Here is a 23,093-nt window from a genome sequence, read left to right as displayed (position 1 = left end):
GATATCAGATTTCACTAAAATTGAACCAGAGCAAGATGAATTGTATAATATCTTAGGGATGATTGTGTACAGTGATCCCGTATCCACCATTAAATTGACAATTACACCATTCAATTCAAAATCTGCTTTAGGCCGAGATAAGACAACATTCTCCATTGACTCCAGGTTGCCAGCAGACGTAATCATCATAACCTCTGCTTCATCATCAGTAACTTCAGCCTCAACCATTGCAACCTTTTTTGAGCCAACTGATCTACACATTCGTGCATAATGCCCTTTCTTCCCACATTTTAAACAATCCCTGGACAAAGCTGTACAATTCTTTGAGTCAGCTAAGTGAAATGGGCTTCCACACCTATTACAAGAACGTGTGGCTGGTTTAAACTTGCTTGTCACGCTTTTATTAAATGAGGTTGTGGGTTTCCCCCCCTTATTTGTTTGCCTCCCTTGTATTAAAGCTATGCTTTCTGAAGCATCTGCCTGTAGGCTTGCAACTTCCTGACAACTAGTGTGTCCCAGTTGTATTCTTTTAAGCTCCTTCATACACCTATCGCTTTCTTCAGCGACTTTAGCAATGGTAATTGCCTCAGAAAGGGTGGGGTTTTTAGCTGCCCACAACTTTTCCTGTGTTTTCTTGCTAAAACATTGCACAATTAACTGGTCCCGAATCATCTCATCTTGAATATTCCCAAATTGACACTTCACAGAGAGTTCCCTCAGCCTAGAAACAAATTCATCAATAGTTTCACTTTCTCTCTGAGGGGCAGTGTAAAATTTGTGCCTGCGCATTACAACATTTTCTTGTTTAGCAAATCTAGTATAAAGTCTAAACAGAGCATCTTTGTAAACATCATCAATGTCAAGAGGCGGACTTGGTAAGTATTTAAATACCCTTTGACCCTCTTTGCCTAGAGCACCCAGCAGTAAAGCTTTCTTCCTGATGGCAGAGAACTTTGTGCCATCTAAAGCAATTATGTAATTCTCAAACGCCTCACACCAGTCATCCCACTCCATTGAGGGTTCACCAGGGGCACTCAGGAAAGGAACGGGTGCTTGAATAGCATTGCTCACATTCATAGTGAATACTCTGCAGTGGTACACAATCTACAATCAAAATAACTTAAACAGGCAAAATTTTACACATACAGCAATATTCGCAATGTCTTAACTTAAAGTGTGTGTGTCACTGAAGTTTGAGTGGCACACTGTAGAGATCGATTTAAAAGTGAGTGTGTCACTGTGAATTTGCTCTTGACCAACGACGGTGGTCTTTGATTGCAAACGTCTTAAAATCAACGTGACACACACAAGCGAACTTGCATGGAAGTGAGTGTGTCACTGTAGAAAGAATAGCGGTGGTATTTTATTTAAAAACGCTTTCCCTTTGGCTGTGCGTTTCCCTTTTAATATACTCCGCCCTCTGAGCAGTGGGGCTCACTGGTAAAGCCTTTCCTTCAAGAGTAATTTCCCTTTTAAGACCACTTGCAGCAAGGGGCGCTGTTGTCTGCGTCGACGGGCCAAGGAGCAACAGTTAACGCTCCGTCGCGCTTGGGAAAATAAAGTCTTGGGCACACTTCCCTTCACGGTGAGTGATTTACGACATACCTTCCGTCGTGGCTTACTTTCAACCGCTCATTCTTCGAAGGTAAATCTTCCGGTCGGGTTTTCTTTTCCTCGCTTCGTCTTTTCTGGCAGCTATCTTCCACACGTTATCCTCCGCCCTCGTCAGTCGCCAAAAAATGTTGTAAACAAAGTTGAATGCGGAACACCAGCGTCGTGTAGTTCAGGATAGTTTATTTAAGATGCAAAGCAGAAAACCCAACCATCGTGTACAAGATGAAACGGGCAACTGCCAACCGTTACATAGAACACAGGACATGTCACAAAGTGGAGCAGCGCGAGTGCAGCGTGGACATGAAACGTGACATGAAGCAAATGCAAATATAACAGTATTTTTATATAGCACCGAGTTCGCCAGTTGCTTGTCCACTTGGTACTGCTGAGGTGTCTGTTGAACTTGTCCCCTGCAGCCGGTCGCCTCTGCTTAGACCCAACCGCACAATTTGTTAGATGTTCAGCAGTTGATAGATTGCTAACATGTGGTCAATCACTTTGTGGATGTGTTTCATGTGCTCCTAGGGGAGGTTCTTGCAGTCTTTCTTCAAACAGACATGGGCAAAGTTTGTAATGGTTGTTAACGGGGAATTTGTGTGTGTGGTCATTTGACCAAGTGAGTGAGCTTGCTGAGAGTCCTTGTTCAGGTAATTCCCATCCTCCAAACACTGTTCGATATAATGTAAAAAGAGAAAAAAGTAGTAAGGTGAGATAAAGTAGGGTAAAAGGAGAATGAGGAGATCGGAAGTGGTGGTGGTGGTGAAGGGCAAAGAGAAAAGGGGGCAGTGTGGAGAGGGAAGAGAGAAAATTAATACCAGAATATAAGGGTTGTAGGTAGGAGAGGTTTGTGGAGAGGATGAACGGTGTGGAGTGAAAGGGAAACGGGAGGTTAAACAAAGAAGCGAGGGAGAGTTCAATGTCCAGAGAGGAAAGGCTTTCAAGGAAGTGAGAGAAGAGGGGTTAGAATGCGAACCGAATGGATGTGAATTAAAGCAGATAAGAGTGGACCAGGAAAGAAAGGGAGGTCAGTGATGATGCAAACTGAAATAAGGATAGAGGAGGACTGGACTAGGCAGAACAAGATATTCAAGTCAGTGGAAAAGGGAACTTCGTGAAAGGATGAGTGAAAAGGGTTGGCTTAAGGAAATCGAAGAAGGGAGCGATACAAGTAATGAAGGGCACAGAGAGAGTGGACAGGGGTGAAAAAAGAGTTCAAGATGCTGAAAGAATGAGAAGAAAAGAACTGAGTTAGTACGGTTAGTCAAAGGAGGAAAAGATGAGGGAAAGGGGAAAGTGGTTAAAGAAGGAGTTAGAGTTGTTTGAGTGAGGTAAGGCATGGGAGAGGATATGAGAGGGAAGCAGCCTCAGTATTAACAGATTAGAGAAAGGGGGGAGACGTGAGAAATCGGTGGAAAAGAGAAAGAGGAGGGAGGGCTAAGAGCAGAGGAAGGAAATGTGGCAAAAGAGGTGTGGGAACAGATAAAGATCATAGAGGACAGTGATGGAAAACGATAACTAAGTGGGTAGAACATTTCCATACTAGCTTTGATGCAATTTGGAAGAGCGTAATAGAAACTAAAATACTTAAATGTTCGTATTCAAGTTGCCGGGTAATCGTTTTAAAGTGTACCCGTCTTTTCTAAAGTGACCTGTCTGGGCGATTTGAGTGGCTGAGTGAGTCTAGCATCCATTAGCAGTTAATGTTTGAAAATCATGGTCATGGAAGCTGGTATCGTCTTGAAGCACTATTGAAGGATTCCCTATTGTTAGTCACATTCTTCACATCTTTTACACAGAGGTTTGATGGGTTGGATTTGTTTTTTCGTTACTTGTTGTTTTTGGGAAAGTAACAATCACAATGGTTGCTGCCATCCGTCTTGTAGTTGAAGATTACTTCAAGCCTTTTTCTTACCTCCTAAATAAATGAAGGGGATGTGAATACCGGTGTAATGCAGTGGTGTGGATTGATTTTCCTTGAAGCACTTCCTTGTTGAGCATATGGAGCATAGTGATTAGAAGCAGTGCACGTTTTGTTCGGTCTGTTCTAGTGTGGGATTTTATTTTGGTGCTTTCATGGATCATAGACTACGCTCCAGCCATTCTCTTTTGCAACTCGTTTCAAGAGGTTGATGGTAGTTTACAAAATGGAATAACCCAAGTAAGAAAAATGGTGAAAAGTTTAAAAATAAGATTAATCGAAAAGGTTTCTTATTGAGAAATCCAGCCGACATTCAAACATAAATAGTGATTAGCAGAATGTCTGTTTGGGAATAGAGTATGTTCCCATTCACTGCTGCTATCGGAATGACCTAGGAATAGATCCAGTCCTGCAGTCAATTTCAATAAAAAGTACTTGGAAAAAAAAAGAAAAAAAAAAGAAACTTCCTGCTCAGAAAAGAGGAGTCTAGGCCATATTCTTTGCAAGCCAGAATTTGGCATAGATACTATCAGCATTTTTTGTGTAAGATAAATTGACATGTTCTTATCTTGGTGAAATAAATATTTAATAAATAGCGTCATCTTTTCTTTATAGAAGTGATTTTTTACTGTATTCACTTGCTTCTGATTTGTCATTCAATTAAGTATATTTGTGAAGAGTAATGCTGCTATGAATGTGTTTAGACAAAGTTAAACGCATAGCACATTTTCCTGAAAGCAAGTGTTTGTTGTCCCTGTTTTCCCATTATACAATCCTCACCGCATTTTCCTCCTCAAACCATTAACTGATACATTTTCCCACTCTACAGGTTGGGAATCCACGTGTAGAGCTCACGCTTAACGAGCTACAAGACATGGCGTCCAGACAGCAGCAGCAAATTGAGAGCCAGCAGCAGATTCTCGTGGCCAAGGTAAAGTTGTTGTAGGATAAAAACAAGCAAACAATTATGTAATGTAGTACCCTATAGGATATCCTACCTATCCAGACTTGTCTCTTCAAGTATGCGCTCAGGAATTTGTTTCCCCTGCTGTATACTGGTGACAATTTGTAATGGTGTGCCCTCAGCCCTCCAGCTTTTAAAGTGCACATATAGATGAACGATTCTCGTACAGTTCTCCATGATAGAAGATACATTGAGGTTAGAACTTAACTGCCTCTGAAGATGCTTTGCAGAGGTTATTCTGACCAAGAATATAATTATTCGTATTAGGTTGCACGCTTCACAATCATATATTTCTGGTAAATGAAATTATTACAAATAGGCAGCAAGGAGTGATAGTTCTTTCGAATTCTCTGTAACGATGAGCTCAAAGTGGAAAAAAATGTCGGAAATGTGTGGTTTGAAGAAAACACTCTCTATAACAACACATACGCCTAACAGCTTCCTACCCCTTAGTTGATCAGGCTACTTCACTTGAGACCAGGCAGAAGTTGCGTGCATTCTTGTTTTCAACCAGAAATGACCAGTGTTAGCTTTCATGATTTAGAGAATGGTACCTGGGAATTTCATGATCGTAAATCATTGAGCTCAATTTATGAATGTTGTTTGTGGGTAGTTACTTTTGACCTATTCTTGACATTCTTTTGAATTTTCAGCAGTAAGTCGCACACTTTATTGGAAGAAACCTATGGAATCGGGTCCACTGACTTTGTCAGATACCTACATCTCTCCGTAAAGTTAAAGGATCACAAATGCTTTTTACCCCTTCAACATCTCACCATTGTGATTCAGTTGACCTGTTTCAAGACTACCAAAGCTTGAGGGATTGTGATAGTAATCGGTCTCCATGATATGGGGTGTGTCAGACCATGTTCGGGGGTGGTGTGAGTTGAGTGGGGAGGGGGGGGGGGGGCAGAGTGCAGGGCAGACTACTGAGCCCCAACTATAGTTCGTTGATTTTTTTTTTTTGCCACTGATGTCTTGGTCCGTCTTTCTATGGCTGTGCAAAATGGGCCAAGTACAAATCATTCCGTACTTAACTCTCAGGGAAGAAGGTCAAACAGTCATAGGGGTCTCATGGAGGTTGTGTCGGGAGCAAGAACTCCGAATTCAACAGGCAATAACAGACACATTAACTTCAACGTCCATCCAAGTGCTTTCCTTTATATATAATGAAGTACTTTTAATCACACAGCAGAACTTACTACGACACAGTGCAATTCGATTAGCGAATACAGGATGGCACCCTTGCTTACAATAACTTGTGAAAGCTAGACCCTCCACCCCTTGCTAGTACTCTCTCCCACTGGGTGACCCTGTCAAATATAGTCCTCAGCATTCTGTGCTAGAAGCATGAATTTAGGTGCAGGTGGCCTCACAGGTGTAAGTTCACACTTCCCTCGCTCATTCTTACTCCACTATTGATGTGTGCATGAAATTCTCAAGTACCTGCTCTTGAGTCTTTGGTGCACATTACAGTCACTCTGTTCTGACTGCAGGTAGAGAACCAGCGTTACCTGCTGGTTGGTTCTGGGGCAGTTGTGGGGGGAAGGTTGGGTGCAGCCCTGGTCTTAGGTGTGCACGGCAGCCACCCTCTGCAACAGTGTTTGCCATATGAAAGCAGTGCGTTGGGTCCTGTCAAAGCCTTCATGGCATCAGGGCTGGCTTTAGCGTTGGCAATGCGCGCTTCAGCGATGTTTGTTGCCCCCGCCAATAACCACCTTTGCCCTGGATTCCCTCACTACCACCCTTTAACAGTGCCCCTCAAGTCTCCATAACCACTCTCGCAGATGCATTTAATATTTTTTATAGCGCCACTCATACCAGTGTAGGTTGTTAAGGCACTTTCCATCACACACACATTACACAGAGACAATCATGTGGGTAAATCAGTGTATAGGAAATGTTACATAAGACCGCTCTACCAGGTGTAGGAGTCACATGTGATCCATACTGGTAGGCAGTGTTGTTTAAGAGTGCGTGGTCTGGAATAGCATAAACTTCGAATTTAAAGCGTAACACAGTGGTTGGGGATCACTTTAATAAGAATTGATTTCTACCCAAATTAATCCTTTTTGAAACATTAGGATAATGAAAGACTGGGGGGAATAATCATAACACTGTGTTGCAGGTTCGAAGGAAGGGGTCTGAGACTGGACCTTGGTATATAGGGTTTTATTTTGATACAGGTTTATTTTTTTCTTAGTGTAAGTCTTTCCCGGGCTAATATGGCAGGATCCCTAGTTGCAGGTAATGTCTGAGGTTTTTCTCGGGTCCTTTAGGGCTCTCTTGTAGTCCTCTACCGTCTGTTCTTCCTTGGTTACTCCATCACAGGACATGCAGAAAATGAAATATGCACCCGTCAGGAAGTTATTTCTGTAAGGGTATGCCCAAGGGAAAACCCGGAAGTGAAGGGCCACCGCTGCACGAGTGTATATACAAAATGCCTATATACACAAGGTGGGTGAGACAATAGTGAGGGAAGGGTGAATTGGGTACGGGTAAGCAAGGGGAGGAGAGAAAGCCGGAGTATGTACAAATTAAGCCCCACAGGCAGTAGCCGGTTGGACGTGCCACTGTTAAGACGAGTCTCCTCGCCCCCCCAACCAGCCCGACACCCGCTGTCGTACCTGGCTGAGCCACACTCCTTCGTGACGTGAGTGTGGCTGGGCGAATCGTGCTGTTGTTGGCCTCCAGGCACTGCAATCTCCTTCGTTGGTGCCTCCGGTCGCACTTCTCCCGTCTTTTGTCCTCCGATATCTCCTTCTCCGCAATTCACTCGGTCTCCGCTGCATACCAAACACTCCTCGATGTCGTCACACGCCGTCGATCTGATTTCCTCCTTTTTGTCCAATGTAGGAAGGTATGCGTCATCCGGGGGCATGGTCTCTTCCTCTAGGTACACCCAATTAAAGGCACCTTCCGTTGTTTCGTCTGTTTGATGTTTCCATATCGACTGTGAGTCCGTATTCCATTCACTCTGATTTGGATGGAAAGAGGGGAGGATAGTAGAGTCAGTGACCCACCATTCCACACATGGGGATGCCTCTTCACTTTGCCTGGTCTCCCCGCTACACGCTGTAATCTATATCTTGCAGGTTGCATGCAGCTCTTTTATGACGGTTAATAGTTCACTGTTCTGTATTAGGATTTTAACTTATAAATGCAAGTAACAAAAGGATCTCTCTGACCTATTTACATTATATGCACTGTGTTGTCTGCATGGTACACGTTTTTTGCAGCAGGCATATTAACCCCTTGTATGCTCATGACGGCTCCCGGCCGTCATGCATCACGGTAGGCGTGTGCGCACGACGGCCGGGAGCCGTCTGAATCCCGCTGATCGCTTATTTCTCCCGCACAACGTGGGAATCAAACCCGCATCCAAGGGGTTAACACTCTGCGCTACTTTATCATGAGTCAAATCTTCCACTATACAACACTCTGATCCCTCTCCAAGAAGAACATCAATCACCGGAGTTGCCTGAAAATTGCTGGAGACAAGGAACGTGGCAGCAGGTGCTTTTAAAACCATAATATATTTGCTCACCGTACGCTGCCATAGAACACGCCGGGTGCGGTGTCACCGGTCGCACTGCCCTAGAGCCAGCCTTGCATGGCATTTTGGGCAGGTCTTGCGCTCAACAGGCAGAATTCAGTCAGATCCTAAGGTGAGGCATTTGTGGCCTCCACTGGGTGGATTGGTCATCAAAGGTGTGTTCCCCAGGTAGTTGCGGTCTTCCAGGTAAACTGGCTCTACTTTGGTTGCAACACTGCTTTTACTTCCTTGGGCGGCAGCAGTACCATATCGTGCCTTGTTACAGCTACCAGGCAGACTGAATGGTGGTTGAATTTGTGCAGTCTTTGGGTGCACTTTGCAGCAGGAACTACACAAAGAGACCAACTCATAGCACAGGTTGCTCTTGACATCACTCTCTCAAGTAGTCCACTTTCTCTGTATGTTCATCATGGTGGGAGCTGGGATCTCTGCCTGGACCGTCACTCCTCCTGCAGGGCCAGGCAGGAATCCTTTGTTCTCTCAGCATGAAGGCATATGTCTAGGTACTAGGCAGACCCTCATTTTTTCCAGCAGAAAGTGCATACTTCAGGTAATGTTCCATCTGGGAGACTGACACCTGCCCTGACCAGACAGCAGTGCTCTGAGAGCACTCCCTTTCTTGGCCATCATGAACGTGGGACTCGAAAAATAAGTATGGTAGATTGGATCTTACTGTAAAAATGTATAATCAGAGACGGGCAAAAGGGCAGGCCTGAATTTGAAACTTTCACACCTTTAACAACATAAACTTCAGTCACTCCTCTCAATCAAATGCCAGTCTTCGGAGAAAAAAAACAGCAACCCCTTGCTAACATAGGCTGCAAGGAAGTAAGGTAGCCCTGTCGTCCTCACTTCAGTGTCTGGAACCAACCCTCTAGCTACAAATAATGCATGTAATACACTTCTTCTGCCTGGGGAAGTTGTTGTCATTCTCCATCTTGTGTCATGCTAAACCAGGGGCATGCAACATGGATCCCACTGGCTTCAGTGCTCACTCATATAACAACATAGTCCTACTGCTATAGTGGAATCACACTCTCACTTGACTCACCTACACAAACATACAACATGCTCATGGGATGTCTGTGCAAGGTTTTAGATTTAATTTAACAGCAAAACATTTCATTTCCAGTAGAACGCACTTTGATTGACACAGAAAACAATGTCTAGTCAAACTGTAAATCCCAATATACGGCATACTGCCACCACAGCCTCATGTGATACACTAAGCACAGAGACAGTTGCTGACTCTCTCTATCAGGGCACCCTTTGTGCACCCCTCTTGGTCACATGAAAGGTCCCGGACCTCACTTTGCCCTGGATACGCCTAGGCCTCTGCACACACAATAAGTTAACAAGACACCATGGTCAAAAAACACGTCAGTGTACCTTTTCCACATGCAGTCGGGCACTTGGGGCAGGGGTACACATCTGTTCACAATGCAGGGGATATTCCTGCTCCAACAGAAAGCAACACACACAAAAAAGGAACTCACTTTACAACAGAAATACAGAGGAAAATATACATTTCAACATAAACAGATACACATGGCATAACCCTTGCAGGACTTTTCAAAAAACATTCATCAAGAAATCAAGGAGGATCATTGTTTGTTTTGAAATAATGCCCACTGTCCTAGCTTTGTTTATTTAAAAGCTACATGTACTACCTGCATCATATGTACGATTTCTCCAGTAATGTAGTGCTCTGCTGCTGTGTTTGTTTCCTTTGGGAGAAGGGATAATAGCCTGCGAGGGATGCTTTGCTCAGACAGGAAGAGTGCAGCCAGCAACAGGAAGTGAGTGTTGAGAGGAAGTGTCGCAGATGTGCTGGAATGAGTGCCTACCAGGGGTGTGGTCTTAGTATTAGTCCGAAAGAGTCCGAGATACTTCAGGGAAAAGAAGCGAGCGTATCTGTAAGGAAAGATACAAGATAAATGTTATCTGCTTGGATGAGCAAAAGCTAGCAAGAGGTACTTGTGTTACGGACAAAACAGTCTAGTAAATTTAACTGCTGCACAAAAATCCAAGGAAAAAAAATAGTCTGTATTTTTCCTCCCAAGGACATTTCATGGTGAATTTTATTTTATTGACAGGAACAACGGTTACGGTACCTGAAGCAACAGGAACGGCGGCAGCTGCAGTCGGTTTCAGAAAGCGAAAAACTTCAAAAGCTGAAGGAACGCGTTGAAGCTCAGGAAAGCAAACTGAAAAAAATCCGAGCCATGCGTGGGCAAGTGGACTACAGCAAAGTCACGAACGGCAATCTGTGTACGTAGCTTATTTATCTTTTCATAGCCATATTCTAAGTTGTCTGTCCTTTCTGTGTATGCACAACGATATTTAATACATATGGCTTTCTTATTATGATAGGTATATTCGACAATAACCTTTTTATTACTAACGGATCATGTTATATATTCATATTTTTTCATTTCGGTCTTAGAATGTTTAGTTGTTTTTATTTACCATTAACTTTCACTGTACCGTATCTTGACGCCTAATAGAGTTTAAAAAAAAATCATACATGTATATATGTATGTAAATGGTATTTCTATACACCGAACCTAGCCAGGTGGCAGCAGAGTGCTGTACATGGTCAAAGGCAAGCTTTAAGTCGGGGAGTAATGTGAGAGAATCTGAGTCTTGGACAGTTAAGGCATTGTGATATTGGGTCCTTTAAGCAGGTGTGTCTTCAACTGTCCTAAATTAGAGCAGCGTTGGGGTGGTGTTAATGGGTACAGGAACAATGTTTCAGATCATGGGTACACAGATGGAAAAGGTATGTTGTCTTGTACATGAAAACATATAAAACTATGAGTGAGTTCTGTTTTATAAAGTGCAACTCAGAGTTTGTGAGACTGTAATTTGTGTATGGCTAGTGTCACTGAAAGGTATACAAAAAGAAAAATGTTTATGTGGTATCGTAATTCTGTGTAAATATTTGAAGTGTCCAATGTGTTGCTTTGATCTGTACACACGTTTTTTTGCACATAAAACGTAGTTGGGTTTGGTACAAACTTACCTATTATCATCACAGTCCCTTTTTTCAAAACCCTTATAAATCCTGGACTTGTTTAAACTTTTTTGTTGTTTCCTTTCATTATAATTAACTCTACACATTGATTTTCGTATCCAAATGTTTATTTTCCTAATTTAGGAAAATCATTATTTCTTTACTTATGAGGTTCATTTGTACTGGAAAGAAGAGAGCTCGTCCAGAATGTCCCTTACTCATTGCACGTGCTGATTTTGCATTGTGTGTTTTTGGTTGTTAGCCTTGCCCAACAAATTAATTAGCATCTTTTATGATTTTTAGATACAATTTTAGGAAAAACACACATTGTTTCTAATTTGAAATCATTGTCTTCTTCTGACTCTGCCTGCATTTTTCAGACAGTCTAAACACAGTCTGTTATTGTTAAGTAATATGACAATGTCCTCTACTGAAAAACAACAACGTCTGAGTTTAGTGATAGCTTCTAAGTTACAAGGAGCAAGACTGTGACTTTACGGTCCTCATTCTTCAGGTTCACCCCTTATTGCTGCATACAATGGAGCACGAGTTGTGGGGCCCTGGTCCTGACAGTTTCCTTTCACGCAGGTCTTTATATGCGATGGGTGATGTAAAGTGCAATTGTTGCAACAAGACATCATGCAACCCTCTAAGAGTAGGGACAACAGTGAAAAAATGTAGCAGCAAGCCATGAATGTGACTAACTTGTCTCACCTAGGGGTCTCAATTATTTGGGCTGCTCACCATTCTTTTTTTTTCTCATCGCAAGATTGCCTCGGTCTGACATCTAGGCCGTATATTAAGTTTAACAAGTCCGCTTTATAACTTTGATCTGGTGCCCGATTGCCTTTGTTCTCCATTATTGACAAATATTTTTTTTTTTTGGTATACCTTTTGTTAACCATTGCACAATCAGTGCTTAATTTGTAAAATATGAAGTGCAGGTGCTGAAAGGTTGGTTGGAGGCCACACCTACCTTTCTCTGGCCCCACCCACTTCATCAATGGCCCCACCTGCGTACTCTATTAGCTCCACCCACACGGGCACTGCTAAAAGTCAGATGTAATACCTGATCTGAATTTCAGAAAGGGAGCTAAGTTTGCCTCACTTTTAAGCTTTGGCTTCCGGTATTACAACAAAAGCAGAGTTAGTTACACACTGTGATTGACACAAATTATTAATTAATCAACACGCAGAGCCGGACTGGGAACCCAAAGCATCCCTGGCAGTTTTGTTGAACCAGCCCCCATACGGTGCGTAGCAAGTGAGCGCAGCGAGCCTAATGACTGCTAGAGGTGTTTGAATGGTGGGGAATTCTCCCCTCAAGAACAATTTGTAAAAAGAAAAACCAATGGTGCACAATAAAGTTTCTATTATATATTGTCCCAATTGCAAGGAGACCATTCAGAGACACTGCTGGAGGCCCATTGTCCAGCATTTTAGCACCCCCACAGTTTTAACTGTTAGCCCACAAGCAAATCTCACACCGGGCTGAAGGTGTGAGAATTGCTTGTGGGCTAAAATTCATTATTCTTGTACACACTACTCCCCTCCCACCCCCATTTATCTGAAACTATGACACACCTTCAAAGATTAGATTACTATCATAACTGACATGAGACCCCATTGCAGGCGAGCCCTCTTGACATTTTGTTTCTTTTATTGCGGTTTTATAGTGCTTGAACTCGACAGAAAGGTATTTGAGCACTTATTTTGAAGGAGCACCAGATACATAACGTGAGGACACATTCATTTGTGGTAGGCATGGAGAGGTTAAGTGATATGCCAAGAAATATAGGATGTTAAGCCACTTCCGAGATTCGAACCTGATTCCCCTGTTCCAAAGTCGGCAGCTACAGTCATTACGCCATTTTAAGTCAGGAGCACTTTGCATGCTGGCTTATTAAATTTAAAACCATACTGATAAGCAGCGCTTGAAAAGGATATAACTGGAGATGCCAATGGAGGGGAGATGAGAAAGGCATTGCTGCCTAGATGTTGCCTTGCAATTAAAGACTGTTAACCACTCTTTCCCTGTTTCTATGCCCTCGCCTTTGGGCCCTTAACAGTCGTTCATGCACGCAGCAGAGGGTGTTATCATATATTAACGCCCTAAGCACGGGTCAACAACTGCATACATTCCAAGCCTTCAGATTGGCTAAATCATCCTCAGCATTTCGTAAAGTGTGCCAATGCCCATAAATTAATTGGTCCGTGAAGGAAAACTTTCAGCAAGTATAATACTAAACTGCTCTCACTAAGCACAAAGTATCTCATCAAACAGATTTCAGAAGGCAAGATACCGCAAACTCAACTGATCTCCCTCCGCCAGTCTACATCAGTGAACAGGCGGAAAAGTGACTCCTAGATTGTAAAAAAACATACTCCAATATTCTATAAACCAATTAACTGTTCAACATCCTTACATGATATGTCACTATGTTAAACGACATTCGATTAGCAGCAAGTACAGTAAAGAGGCGGCACGAACTATATACAAAACGAGCATCAGTAAAAAGTAACTTCTGTTTGCCTTTTAAAGTTCTGTTTGACTTAATCTTCAGAGTTCAAGACGTGTCTGCTGTAAAGAACCAGGAACAAAAAATATTGTACTCACTTAGAGTCTGCTATGGTGCTGTTGCTGCGGCGGTAGTACGGTCAAGTAGTGGCGCTGGCTACTACTACTCCTGCTCTGCTGCCAGTCCTGAGTTCACAGCACCTGAGCACCAACGTCGTCATCGGGTCACGCTGGTTTGGTCGTTCTGACCGGCAGTGGCGAGGAGAGACTCAGTCGGTGGAGGGTTGCGGCCTGCCCCTGCGGATATGTTGGGGGCTTGGGGAGTGACGATGCGCAAGATGAAATCTGCGCACGCCTGCTTCAGCCTGTCATACAGGCCTAAATCATTCACGCACGCACACGCACTGTGCAGGGCCAGCAACATTGAACTAAGGCCCAGGGCCGCTCCCGCACGGAACATATCACGAGAATTGATCATTAGTGCACTGGCCTGGGCCAGGCCTGAGAGCCACCTCACCTCGTGCTGCAACTGCTGCTTTGCCGCCGGTATAATGACTACTACACACACACTACGGTCTTCTACTAGTACTGCAGCGCTGCCAGCAGTTAGTAGTGCCAGTCCTCAACTAACATCGTCGTTGGATCGTGCCAGTACTGGGTCGCGCTGACTGGGGAGTTAATTGGTCGTCCGTCGTTGATTGAAGGTGAACCAGCCCGTGTGGGTATGTTGGGGCGTGGCGTTGCGCATTAAGAAATCTGCGCAGTGCGCACAGCCCCAACCCAAAATCCAGCCCAAATCAGTTAGTCCCGCCCGCCCACGCCACGCATCGGACCGGCCGCCTGCAAGCAACACTGAACTGACAAAGGGGGGCCATTAATACAGATTGATGATCATTGAACACAGATTAATCAGTTTACTACTGTATTGGGAATAATCAGAGAAGATTGGATATGATATGAATTCCGGCCGCCCCCGCAAGTTCACCTGGAGTATTGTACCGTCTGTGTGAGACAGTGGGGACCGGGAGTCGGGACTGACTCATCTGTGACCGTCACGTGACTCGGGAAACTCAACTGTCGGAACTCGGGAGTGGGACTCGGGACGAGCTCAGCAGCAGACAGCAGTTACTGCGGACGACCTTAATACAACAGTAACACTCTGTGACACACTGCAGTCCAATAATAAGGTAAATTAATAGCAAAGTCAATGACGTACAGCAATTAGTATAGACCCGGCCCTGATAATTAAGTGCGGCCCTGATAATTAAGTGCCGGTGCTAAGCACCGGAAAGCACCGGCACAAATTAAGCACTGTGCACAATAAGTGACATGACGGACTCTTCGAGAAAGACCTATTACTACTTATTTTGTTTTAAAACCAAATACATGAAGTCAAGAATGGGTAACCCCTCTCATTAAACCAGCAGAAGATACTTTGTAGTTGAGCCACTTGATCTTATCAGCCCAGAGACTGCAACTACTGAATTTTTCTTATTGCACTAGCAGTGTACATTACATTTACTACATTTTTGCTTAGCTTGGTGCAGACAGTACATTTGAAGGTGTGCTGAAATTACACTTGAAGGGCCTGAGATCTTAATACATTATTATTAATATTGTTAATATTTTTACCCCTATAGTCTTGTGGTCTCTGATTCTGCCCTTAATTGCCTCCTAAACATCATGCTAGTCGTTTCCATGTATGAGACCTAGTTATTATACATACTCATGTATGATGCTGTTACCTTAGAAACCCCTTACGGCATGTTATCCATACACCATTATATGACATAAATAGCTGCACCTACATGCAGGATAAATTTGTATATCGCAGGTATTTCCTTTCTCTGCTACGTATTATACAATTTAACAGATTCAGTCAGAACTATTCGATATCATGAGAATAAACTTAATTTTCTAATTGGTCAGTCAACCTTTAGTATGATAAAAAGGTCTGGAGTTCAAAATTGGTGGCCGTGATCACTTCAACCCCAAGTGATTACTTTAAGATTTTTAAGCATTATCTATTAATTTAGACTAAGTCTTTGGCTCGTCCTGTTAAGTTGTTTTAGCAGGACAGTCAAACTGAGACCTTCGTTTGCTTGCACGTAGGCTTTGGTCAGAACTGAACAGGTATAGTTGAATTCCTACCACAAAATACAAAACATGTCTACTCTTGTCAATGGCAATGCTAAAATAATTTATATTCTCGCTGAGTCTCTGTTTGTGTGATGCAGAATAAATAACTTGCCATTTTTTAAAATATAATTTCAGCAACTGAAATTGAGCACATCAGTGACATGTTTCAGGAAAAGCAACAAGAGTTACAGGCTGCTGTACTTAAAGTAGATCAGCTTACTCAGCAGTTAGAAGACTTGAGGAAAGGAAAATTGAATGGATTCCAGTCTTATAATGGACAGATGACTGGACCAGCGGCATTGGAGCTGAAAAAATTGTATCAAGAATTGCAGGTAAGTTATGAGAGTATAGATTTCAATCAAATGGTTGCTATTGTCATAAACCTTTTCGACATAAGATTTGTAGAACCGTAACAGCCTATTTGAGCATCCCTGTGCTATATTTTCTACAATGATTATTCTGTGCCCAGAACAGTAATTAAAAAATATATAATGTGCACCTCGCCAACATAACTGGGTGTGATTTGATGAACCTGTTTATACACTTGACATGAAATCTTCTAAGCACATTGCTTCAATCCATTTATAAAATCATTTTTTTATTGTGAAGTAGGACACTGTAGTGGTCAGGTCTGTATTTCCCTATCCTTACTAGATTGTTGTAGACAGGTGTTTGTGCTGATGCAGTATATTATTTCTAAGATCCAGTTTCATCCTGACTGCAGCATAGTTTAACTTTGCCATCAGCATGCAGTCAGGCAGTACTTTTTGTTTGTCTTGCAATTCTTGGCTACAGCACTATAGCTACAGCACTATATTTTGGCGAAAAGTGAACACATTCCCAGTTTCTGATTGTGGAAGATGGCCGGCTTTCGGATGGCGCATGAGTGTCAATGGTTTGGCTTTTATTGTAGAATGCTCTGAGACACCAGGCCTAGGGATATGACAGTGTGCAGAAGATCCATGTTGTATTGGTTTAACTCCCAGTTATGGCAACTCAGTTAATCAGGACAGCCAAAATGGGTGAAATCTGAGGAGTGCTATGGAGGATCTGCTAGTCGCTTCCTTTTCAGAGAAAATAGGTGCAAAATATTGATGCTTCTCTCCAGTCACCTTAGGTTGCCCATAGTACCCCATCTCCCTTTCTCACTTCAAGGGTGCAGGCAAAGCCAGTAACTGAAATGAGGAACTTGAATAGCAGGTTGTCATTCAAATAAAAAAAATGAATCGAGGTCACTCTGGTGAAGTTGCTGCTTCTTTGCCCATGTCTACAATTGTAATATTGTGCCAAGATCTAGCCTTTAACATCAGTGCCATCACACCACATCCGTGTTTGCCTCTCCTCGACAGCACCTGTGACAGGATCTGCCCGAGGGTTGCTGTCTCTGTTTGAGAGTGTGCTCATTCTTGTGTGTCTGCACTCTTGAGTGTCTGCATCTCCTCTCTCTCTTTGTTTTTAGGTGTAAATTGAGAGAAAATTGTTAAAAATGTAACTGGCGGACATGGGAAAGAGAGTGAAGCTTGCAGTACACACATCTCATTCCAAATCTGAACTGTTGCTGTGCAAAAAGCACTATCCATTGCATGCACATTTTGTGATGCTTCTCCATTTATCCCTCGCTAATAACCATGATGTCTGTTAATACATTTTTCCAAGGCGTCCCCTGTCTGACTTCGTAGTTGTTTATTTTGATTTGAAAAAAAGCAAATGTTTTCAACTTAAAAGTAAACGCTTCCTTGCTTTGTACAAAACACACTAATGTTCTCAGGTTACAGACTGATCAAACCGCTTTTGTTTCGTAACCAACTTACCATTCAACCACACAACCCGTCTGCCAGACAGGATTTGTTCAAAGTCCACTGTTTGGTGGTGAGACGTAGCAATGTGTGAGCTGCAGGCAAGAGCAAATGCGGATTCTGTGCACATTTTCCATCCAGGGTGCAGAAGGTGTGCAAAATATCCACTTGAGAGACGCTTACTGTGCAGATGCCCAGTTCATTGAAAACTTCGAAACTTGGAATGGAACAATTCCTGGAAAATCTCAAGACTGCACTCAATGGAAAGATTGCACACCTATTGATGAGATTTCCGCTACTTCAAGCATACTTAGTCCCTCTTCACTTTGCATTAACACATGGTTGTGTAGGACATGCCTCCTACATCAACTCCTCTGCTTGGCATGTCTCTCTGGCATCGCACTGTGATGGGATTTTGTGGTCCAGCTTATCAGATACTCCATTTTACCTCTGCATGGAGTTCTTCAGCTCCTTCTTTTCTCCTCCGAATCTCGAGCGCCAGACCAGCTGTTGCTATCTTCACACCAGTCAGCCTCCACGTGTTTCACCTCTGGTATGGCAAAGCAAATGGCTCTTGTCAGTGTCCCTCGGCATTCTATCACCCCAAAGCCTTCCTGAAGACCAACCTCACTTTACCTCGGGCTGACAAACTAGTTCCTCATACTTGAGATGTGGGAGAACCCCTGCCCTGTTAAATTCTCCTAAACCCACCCCCTACAAACTCACAAGCCACCCTAAGCCCCTATTCCCCCACTCCACTAGTAGCTCACAAAGTGGAATGTCATAACTTTGGTGGTAACACTGCAGTTGTTCGGCCACACATTAATCATTTTTTAATTAATTCGTTTTACAAAACATTAGCTCATCATTTCTTGTGTGTGTGAAAAGTCGGATAGCTTAGCTAGGAATGCTGAGTTAGGCTTGTACTGCTTTAAAAGGGGAGAATGGTCATGCAACTGCAGATCATAGGCCACTGAGCAGTTGTGTACATGTGAATATAGTATAAATATGATGAATACAAATTAAAATGAACAAAACCACAATTATTTGCTTTGAAAACTAAATGGCAAGTGATTTAGGTGTCTTTGAGGTATTTAGTTAGTGCCTGTGATAATCCTAGTTTCATTGTGTACTTAATCATAAATGCATTGTTGTACAGTTGAAAATAACTTTAATTATTATCCCAGTAATTGTTTTTTTACTATGTGGTTCATCAGATCCGTAACCGCCTAAACCAGGAGCAGAATTCAAAACTTCAACAACAGAAAGAAATTCTGAACAAGCGCAACACAGAGGTGGCAATGATGGATAAACGCATTGGTGAACTCCGTGAGCGACTGTACAAGAAAAAGATGGAGGCACGTCAAAAAGAAAACATTCCTGTAAGATGAGCTTTCTTGAGAACCCTAACTTGTGTAATAGCCATAGTACTTGTAAAATTGACTATGTACAAATTAACCCCTTAGCCCTTTCCTCATGCATTTTATATATTGCATAGAGAGGGTATGTAATGTAAATAACTGATAACATGTGAAAGTGATTTGGCCATAAACCATATTTTAAAATTGCAATACATGCTAGAGTGTCCTGGTGCATAAACAGCAGGGGGAGAATGAGTAGAGAAAAACCCAGTTAGTGATTAAAAAGCCAAGTTTTCAGATTCTTCCTGAAGGAAAGTAAGACTGTGTTAAGCCTCAAGGACTCCGGAAGACTGTTCCACAGTTTTGCGCCAAGAAAGCCGAAGCATCTGCCTCCAGTATGGGCAAGGCGTATCTTGGGCCCAGTGGCCAGGTTGGCATTGGAAGAGCATAAGAGTCTAGCAGTAGTATAGTGATTAACACGTTTGATCAAGTACCCGGCTCCTACGTTGTGGGACGTTTTAAAGAAGATGGTCAAAGCTTTAAAGTCTATCTTTTATGTCGAGCCAATGTAAAGATTTAAGAATCGGAGTCATATTAGATCTGGGTTTAGGACTCAGGATGGCTCTGGCTGCCGCGTTTTGAATTACTTGTAAACGTTGCATTAGAGATTTGGGAAGACCGAAGTACAGGCAGTTGACTTAGTCAAGCTTTGATGTCATCAAAGCCTGTACCACGACCCTTCTGCTCTCCAGCGGTAGTAGTGGTAGGATTTTTTTTTAACATTTGGAGTATGCAAAAACATGTGCCAGTGAGATTTTGGATCTGAGAGCGCATGCGAGTGTTTTGTCACAATTCCTACTTTTTTGCTATCTCCTTTTCTATGGGCAGGGCGACAGATCCTTGGACCGCCAGGAGCTCCTATCAGAAGTTTCCGGTTTTCCAAAGAAAACAACTTCCGTTTTGTCCGGATTACACTTAAGCTGATTGATCTTAAGCCAGTTGAAAACCTTCGTGAGGCAGGGCCTGATCCTTACCTTGTCAAAGTCAGAGCCTTTATCACATCTGAAGGTCATCTGAGTGTCGTCAGCATAGGAAACTATTTTGGCACCCTCATACTCTACCATAGATGCAAGGGGAGATAAATAAATATTAAAGAGGGTAGGGCTAAGAATGCAGCCCTGAGGGACCCCTACATTGATGGCCATAACCGGAGATGAGAACGGTGGGAGCCAGATGTCCTGAGATCTGTTACCCAAAAAGGAGGACATCCTTGTTAAGGCGGTCCCACCCAGGCCGATGTTTTCAAGTCTATTTAGAGCCTCTCGTGGGACTGTATCGAAGGCTGCTGACAAATCAAGCAATATCAAGACCGCCTTACTGCTGTGGTCCATCTTGCCCCTAATAAACTCTGTCACTTCCAGCAGAACGGACTCCGTACTGAAGTTTGTCCTAAAACCATATTGGGATTCATGAAGAAGCTTCCCATCTTCAATGTGGTTTTGCAGGGCCTTATTTATGTGCTTCTCTAGTACTTTAAAAAGGGCTGGAAGCAGATAAATGGGCCTGTAGTTGGAAGGATCCGTCAAATTGTCGTTAGCCTTTTTTTATTAGCGGAAAAATCTTTGCGTGCTGCCACAGTTTTGGCATAGTGCCTGTGGAGAGAGAAGCGTTAAAGAGTTGGTGTACTGAAGTGTTCATGGTGGAGGATCATAAGGTCAAGATATTTCCTAGACAAGGGTCGGTAGGAGAACCTGACTTAATGCTTTGGAGGAGGGATAATGACTCTTCCCGCTGAAGCACCGCAAAAGCATGTAAGGGTGGACGATCCAAGTTGTGAAATTTGCTGTTTACACTATGATAGAATGTCAGCTCATCCTCCGAGATGGGAGAGAAAGCTTGTTGGATCAGATAGATTTTTTTATGAAAGAATTGAGAAATCTGCTTTGACCATTCTTCTGTGCATGGCCCTTTATTTGAGCCGGCTTTTGGCGAGGTGAAGGATTTGAGTATCCTAAAGATTAGACCCCCTCTCTTTTCTTTCTTTCCCTCTCGCACACCCATTCCCTCTTCCCGTCCCTCCTTCCCTCACTCTCTCGCTCTCTTGCTTCTCTTTCTCTCCCTTGCTTCTCTCTTTCTCTCCCTCTGTTCTTCCCTCCCTCTCTCTTCTTTCCTCCCTCCCCTCTCTTTCTCCCCCTCCTTCTTACCTCCCCTCTCTCCCCCCTCGCTCACCCTTTCCTTCTCTCTCTTGCTCCGTCTCCCCTTCCCTCTTCCCTCCCTCCCCTCCCTCTCCTCCCTCCCCTCCCTCTCTTTCGGCCCTTCCCTCTCTCTCTCTCCCTCTTCCCTCTCTCTCTTCCCTCGCGCTCTCTCTCTCCCCCTTCCTTCTCTCTCTCTCTCTCACCCTCTTGCCTCCCCTCCCTACCTCACCCCCCCTCCCCCTTCCTTCTTGTTCTCTCTCTCTCTCACCCTTCTCCCTTTCCTTCTCTCTATCTCTCGTATATTCCGTGCATTTCAGGCACATTTACGAAATATACTTTTGTGACCTCTGTCACATGAAGCTAGGGTGAATTTTCCTTTGTAGTTGCATACTTGATCTAACACAGTTATTTTCTGTAGTGAGAAGATAAGAGTGCACATTCCCCGAATGTCTGAGCTGGGTTCCGGGTCTTCCTGGCTGTGATTGGTTGTAAGGTGTGACGTAAATATATAATTTACTCTCTTAATTTCTATGCAGGTAAGTACTTAATCAATAATAACTCAAATCGGAAAGAAAGAACCAGAGTCCGTGGTGTTAGAGTTCTTAGGGGTTTTATTCCTCAAAAAGGAATGGTCAGGACCATAATATCATGTTCTTCCCACCGCAGGGGTGGAAGAAGGGATAGAGCGCTACATTTTATTGACAGTACATAGCTTATATACTTAATTCATGTCATAGGAAACAGTATAGTAGGCGTAACAGCTGAGAGAAGACAAGATAACAGTATACACGTGGTACTAGTACGTAATCAGAAGGCGTGGACTAGGCGTGAACTAGAGGTGTGTGCTAGAAACGTCACAGATGGGTGTCACAAAAGGGTGGCACTAACAGAAATGTTGCAATGTCAGCAGAAATCGGAAGCTTGGATGCGCGCGCAGCTGCATGACGTGTGATAGACGTGAAACTGGAGGGGTGCAGGGGACTTGACATTTACACTGACGGAAAGAGACAGAAGTCTGGCATGTCAGATCAACTTGTACTTCTATCATATCTGATATCTGATGTTTAGGAACCATATTATCTGGACGGAAAGGTCTCTAGGGCAGAAGCCATTCTATACTAACTGTGGATGCGTGTATAAGCGCCTAAGTGTCTGCATGAGAAGCGTGGGGGCACGGGGCCTTCCATGGAAGCATGGTAACAGAAGCTATGAATTACTTGCAATGAGACAGGTCGGCCCTTTGGCTCTGCAGCTGGGGAGGATGTTTACTGAAGCTAGTAGGCAGGAATGCATTTTCGAGGAGCGGAACAGATAACTCGAAGGTTATAGTCAGTCTTGGCAGAAAGCAGGCTGAGCTGAGCGCGAGGGGCCGCGCTGGAAGTAAGTCAGAGTTCACGGGTACAGAGGCAGCCTGGGCTGAGGCTGTCAGAGTCAGAAGCCAGAAAAGAGGCTCGATGGCAGAAATTCAGGGCCTACTTTGCCAGAGCAGGAAAACATGTAAAGTACACTACAAAAAGACGGTGGCATAGCATACTTAGGAACGGACTATTTAATCCATTCAGGGTGGGTCTGAAAGAGGACAAGTTAACGTTGGACGCTAATGTATTTGGGTCTTCATAGCTGACACAGGAGGGAAGTTACATGCACTTTTAGCTGGTACATGGAGTCGGTGGGGTACGCGCTAGGGAACACAACTTGACCATAAAATGTATATTACCTCATTCCCTCCTTGTTCCCTACGGACCCTTCATGATATATCGATCCTCATGAATCGATCAGTTTGTTCTTGTAACATCATTTGTTCTTCTTTCTTTCTTTTGCGTTTTGAGAGAAAACTGGAATGTTCAATACATGACGTGGCACACAGTCCACAAATCGCTGGCCCGCACTGCAGGCACAGGCAGCAACTGAATACTAGGACTAGGCCAATGCCTAGGAAGGATAGGATCTTCCATCCCCAAGCGGTTAACGTTGTCCAGAACCAACCGGACCAAGTCCAGGTGCCTGGATTCTGAT

The 23,093-nt window shown here is 43.5% G+C and overlaps 1 protein-coding gene across 4 annotated transcripts in view; it reads left to right on the top strand.

Annotated features, from left to right (window-relative positions):
- Positions 1–23,093, top strand: part of PPP1R13B (protein phosphatase 1 regulatory subunit 13B) — a 427,185-nt gene that overhangs the window by 244,332 nt on the left and 159,760 nt on the right. For all 4 annotated transcript variants that reach the window (XM_086937879.1, XM_086937878.1, XM_086937880.1 and 1 more), the window contains 4 exons: positions 4,362–4,463; positions 10,149–10,323; positions 15,861–16,057; positions 18,739–18,903. In XM_086937879.1, coding sequence (XP_086794005.1) covers positions 4,362–4,463; positions 10,149–10,323; positions 15,861–16,057; positions 18,739–18,903 — 639 coding nt within the window. The remainder of the gene's footprint in view (positions 1–4,361; positions 4,464–10,148; positions 10,324–15,860; positions 16,058–18,738; positions 18,904–23,093) is intronic.

Source organism: Lissotriton vulgaris, chromosome 9 (genome assembly GCF_964263255.1).
Source record: "Lissotriton vulgaris chromosome 9, aLisVul1.2, whole genome shotgun sequence".
NCBI lineage: Eukaryota > Metazoa > Chordata > Amphibia > Caudata > Salamandridae > Lissotriton > Lissotriton vulgaris.
The sequence above is the reverse complement of the archived record's forward strand: the minus strand, read 5'-3'. Positions and strand labels throughout refer to the sequence as shown.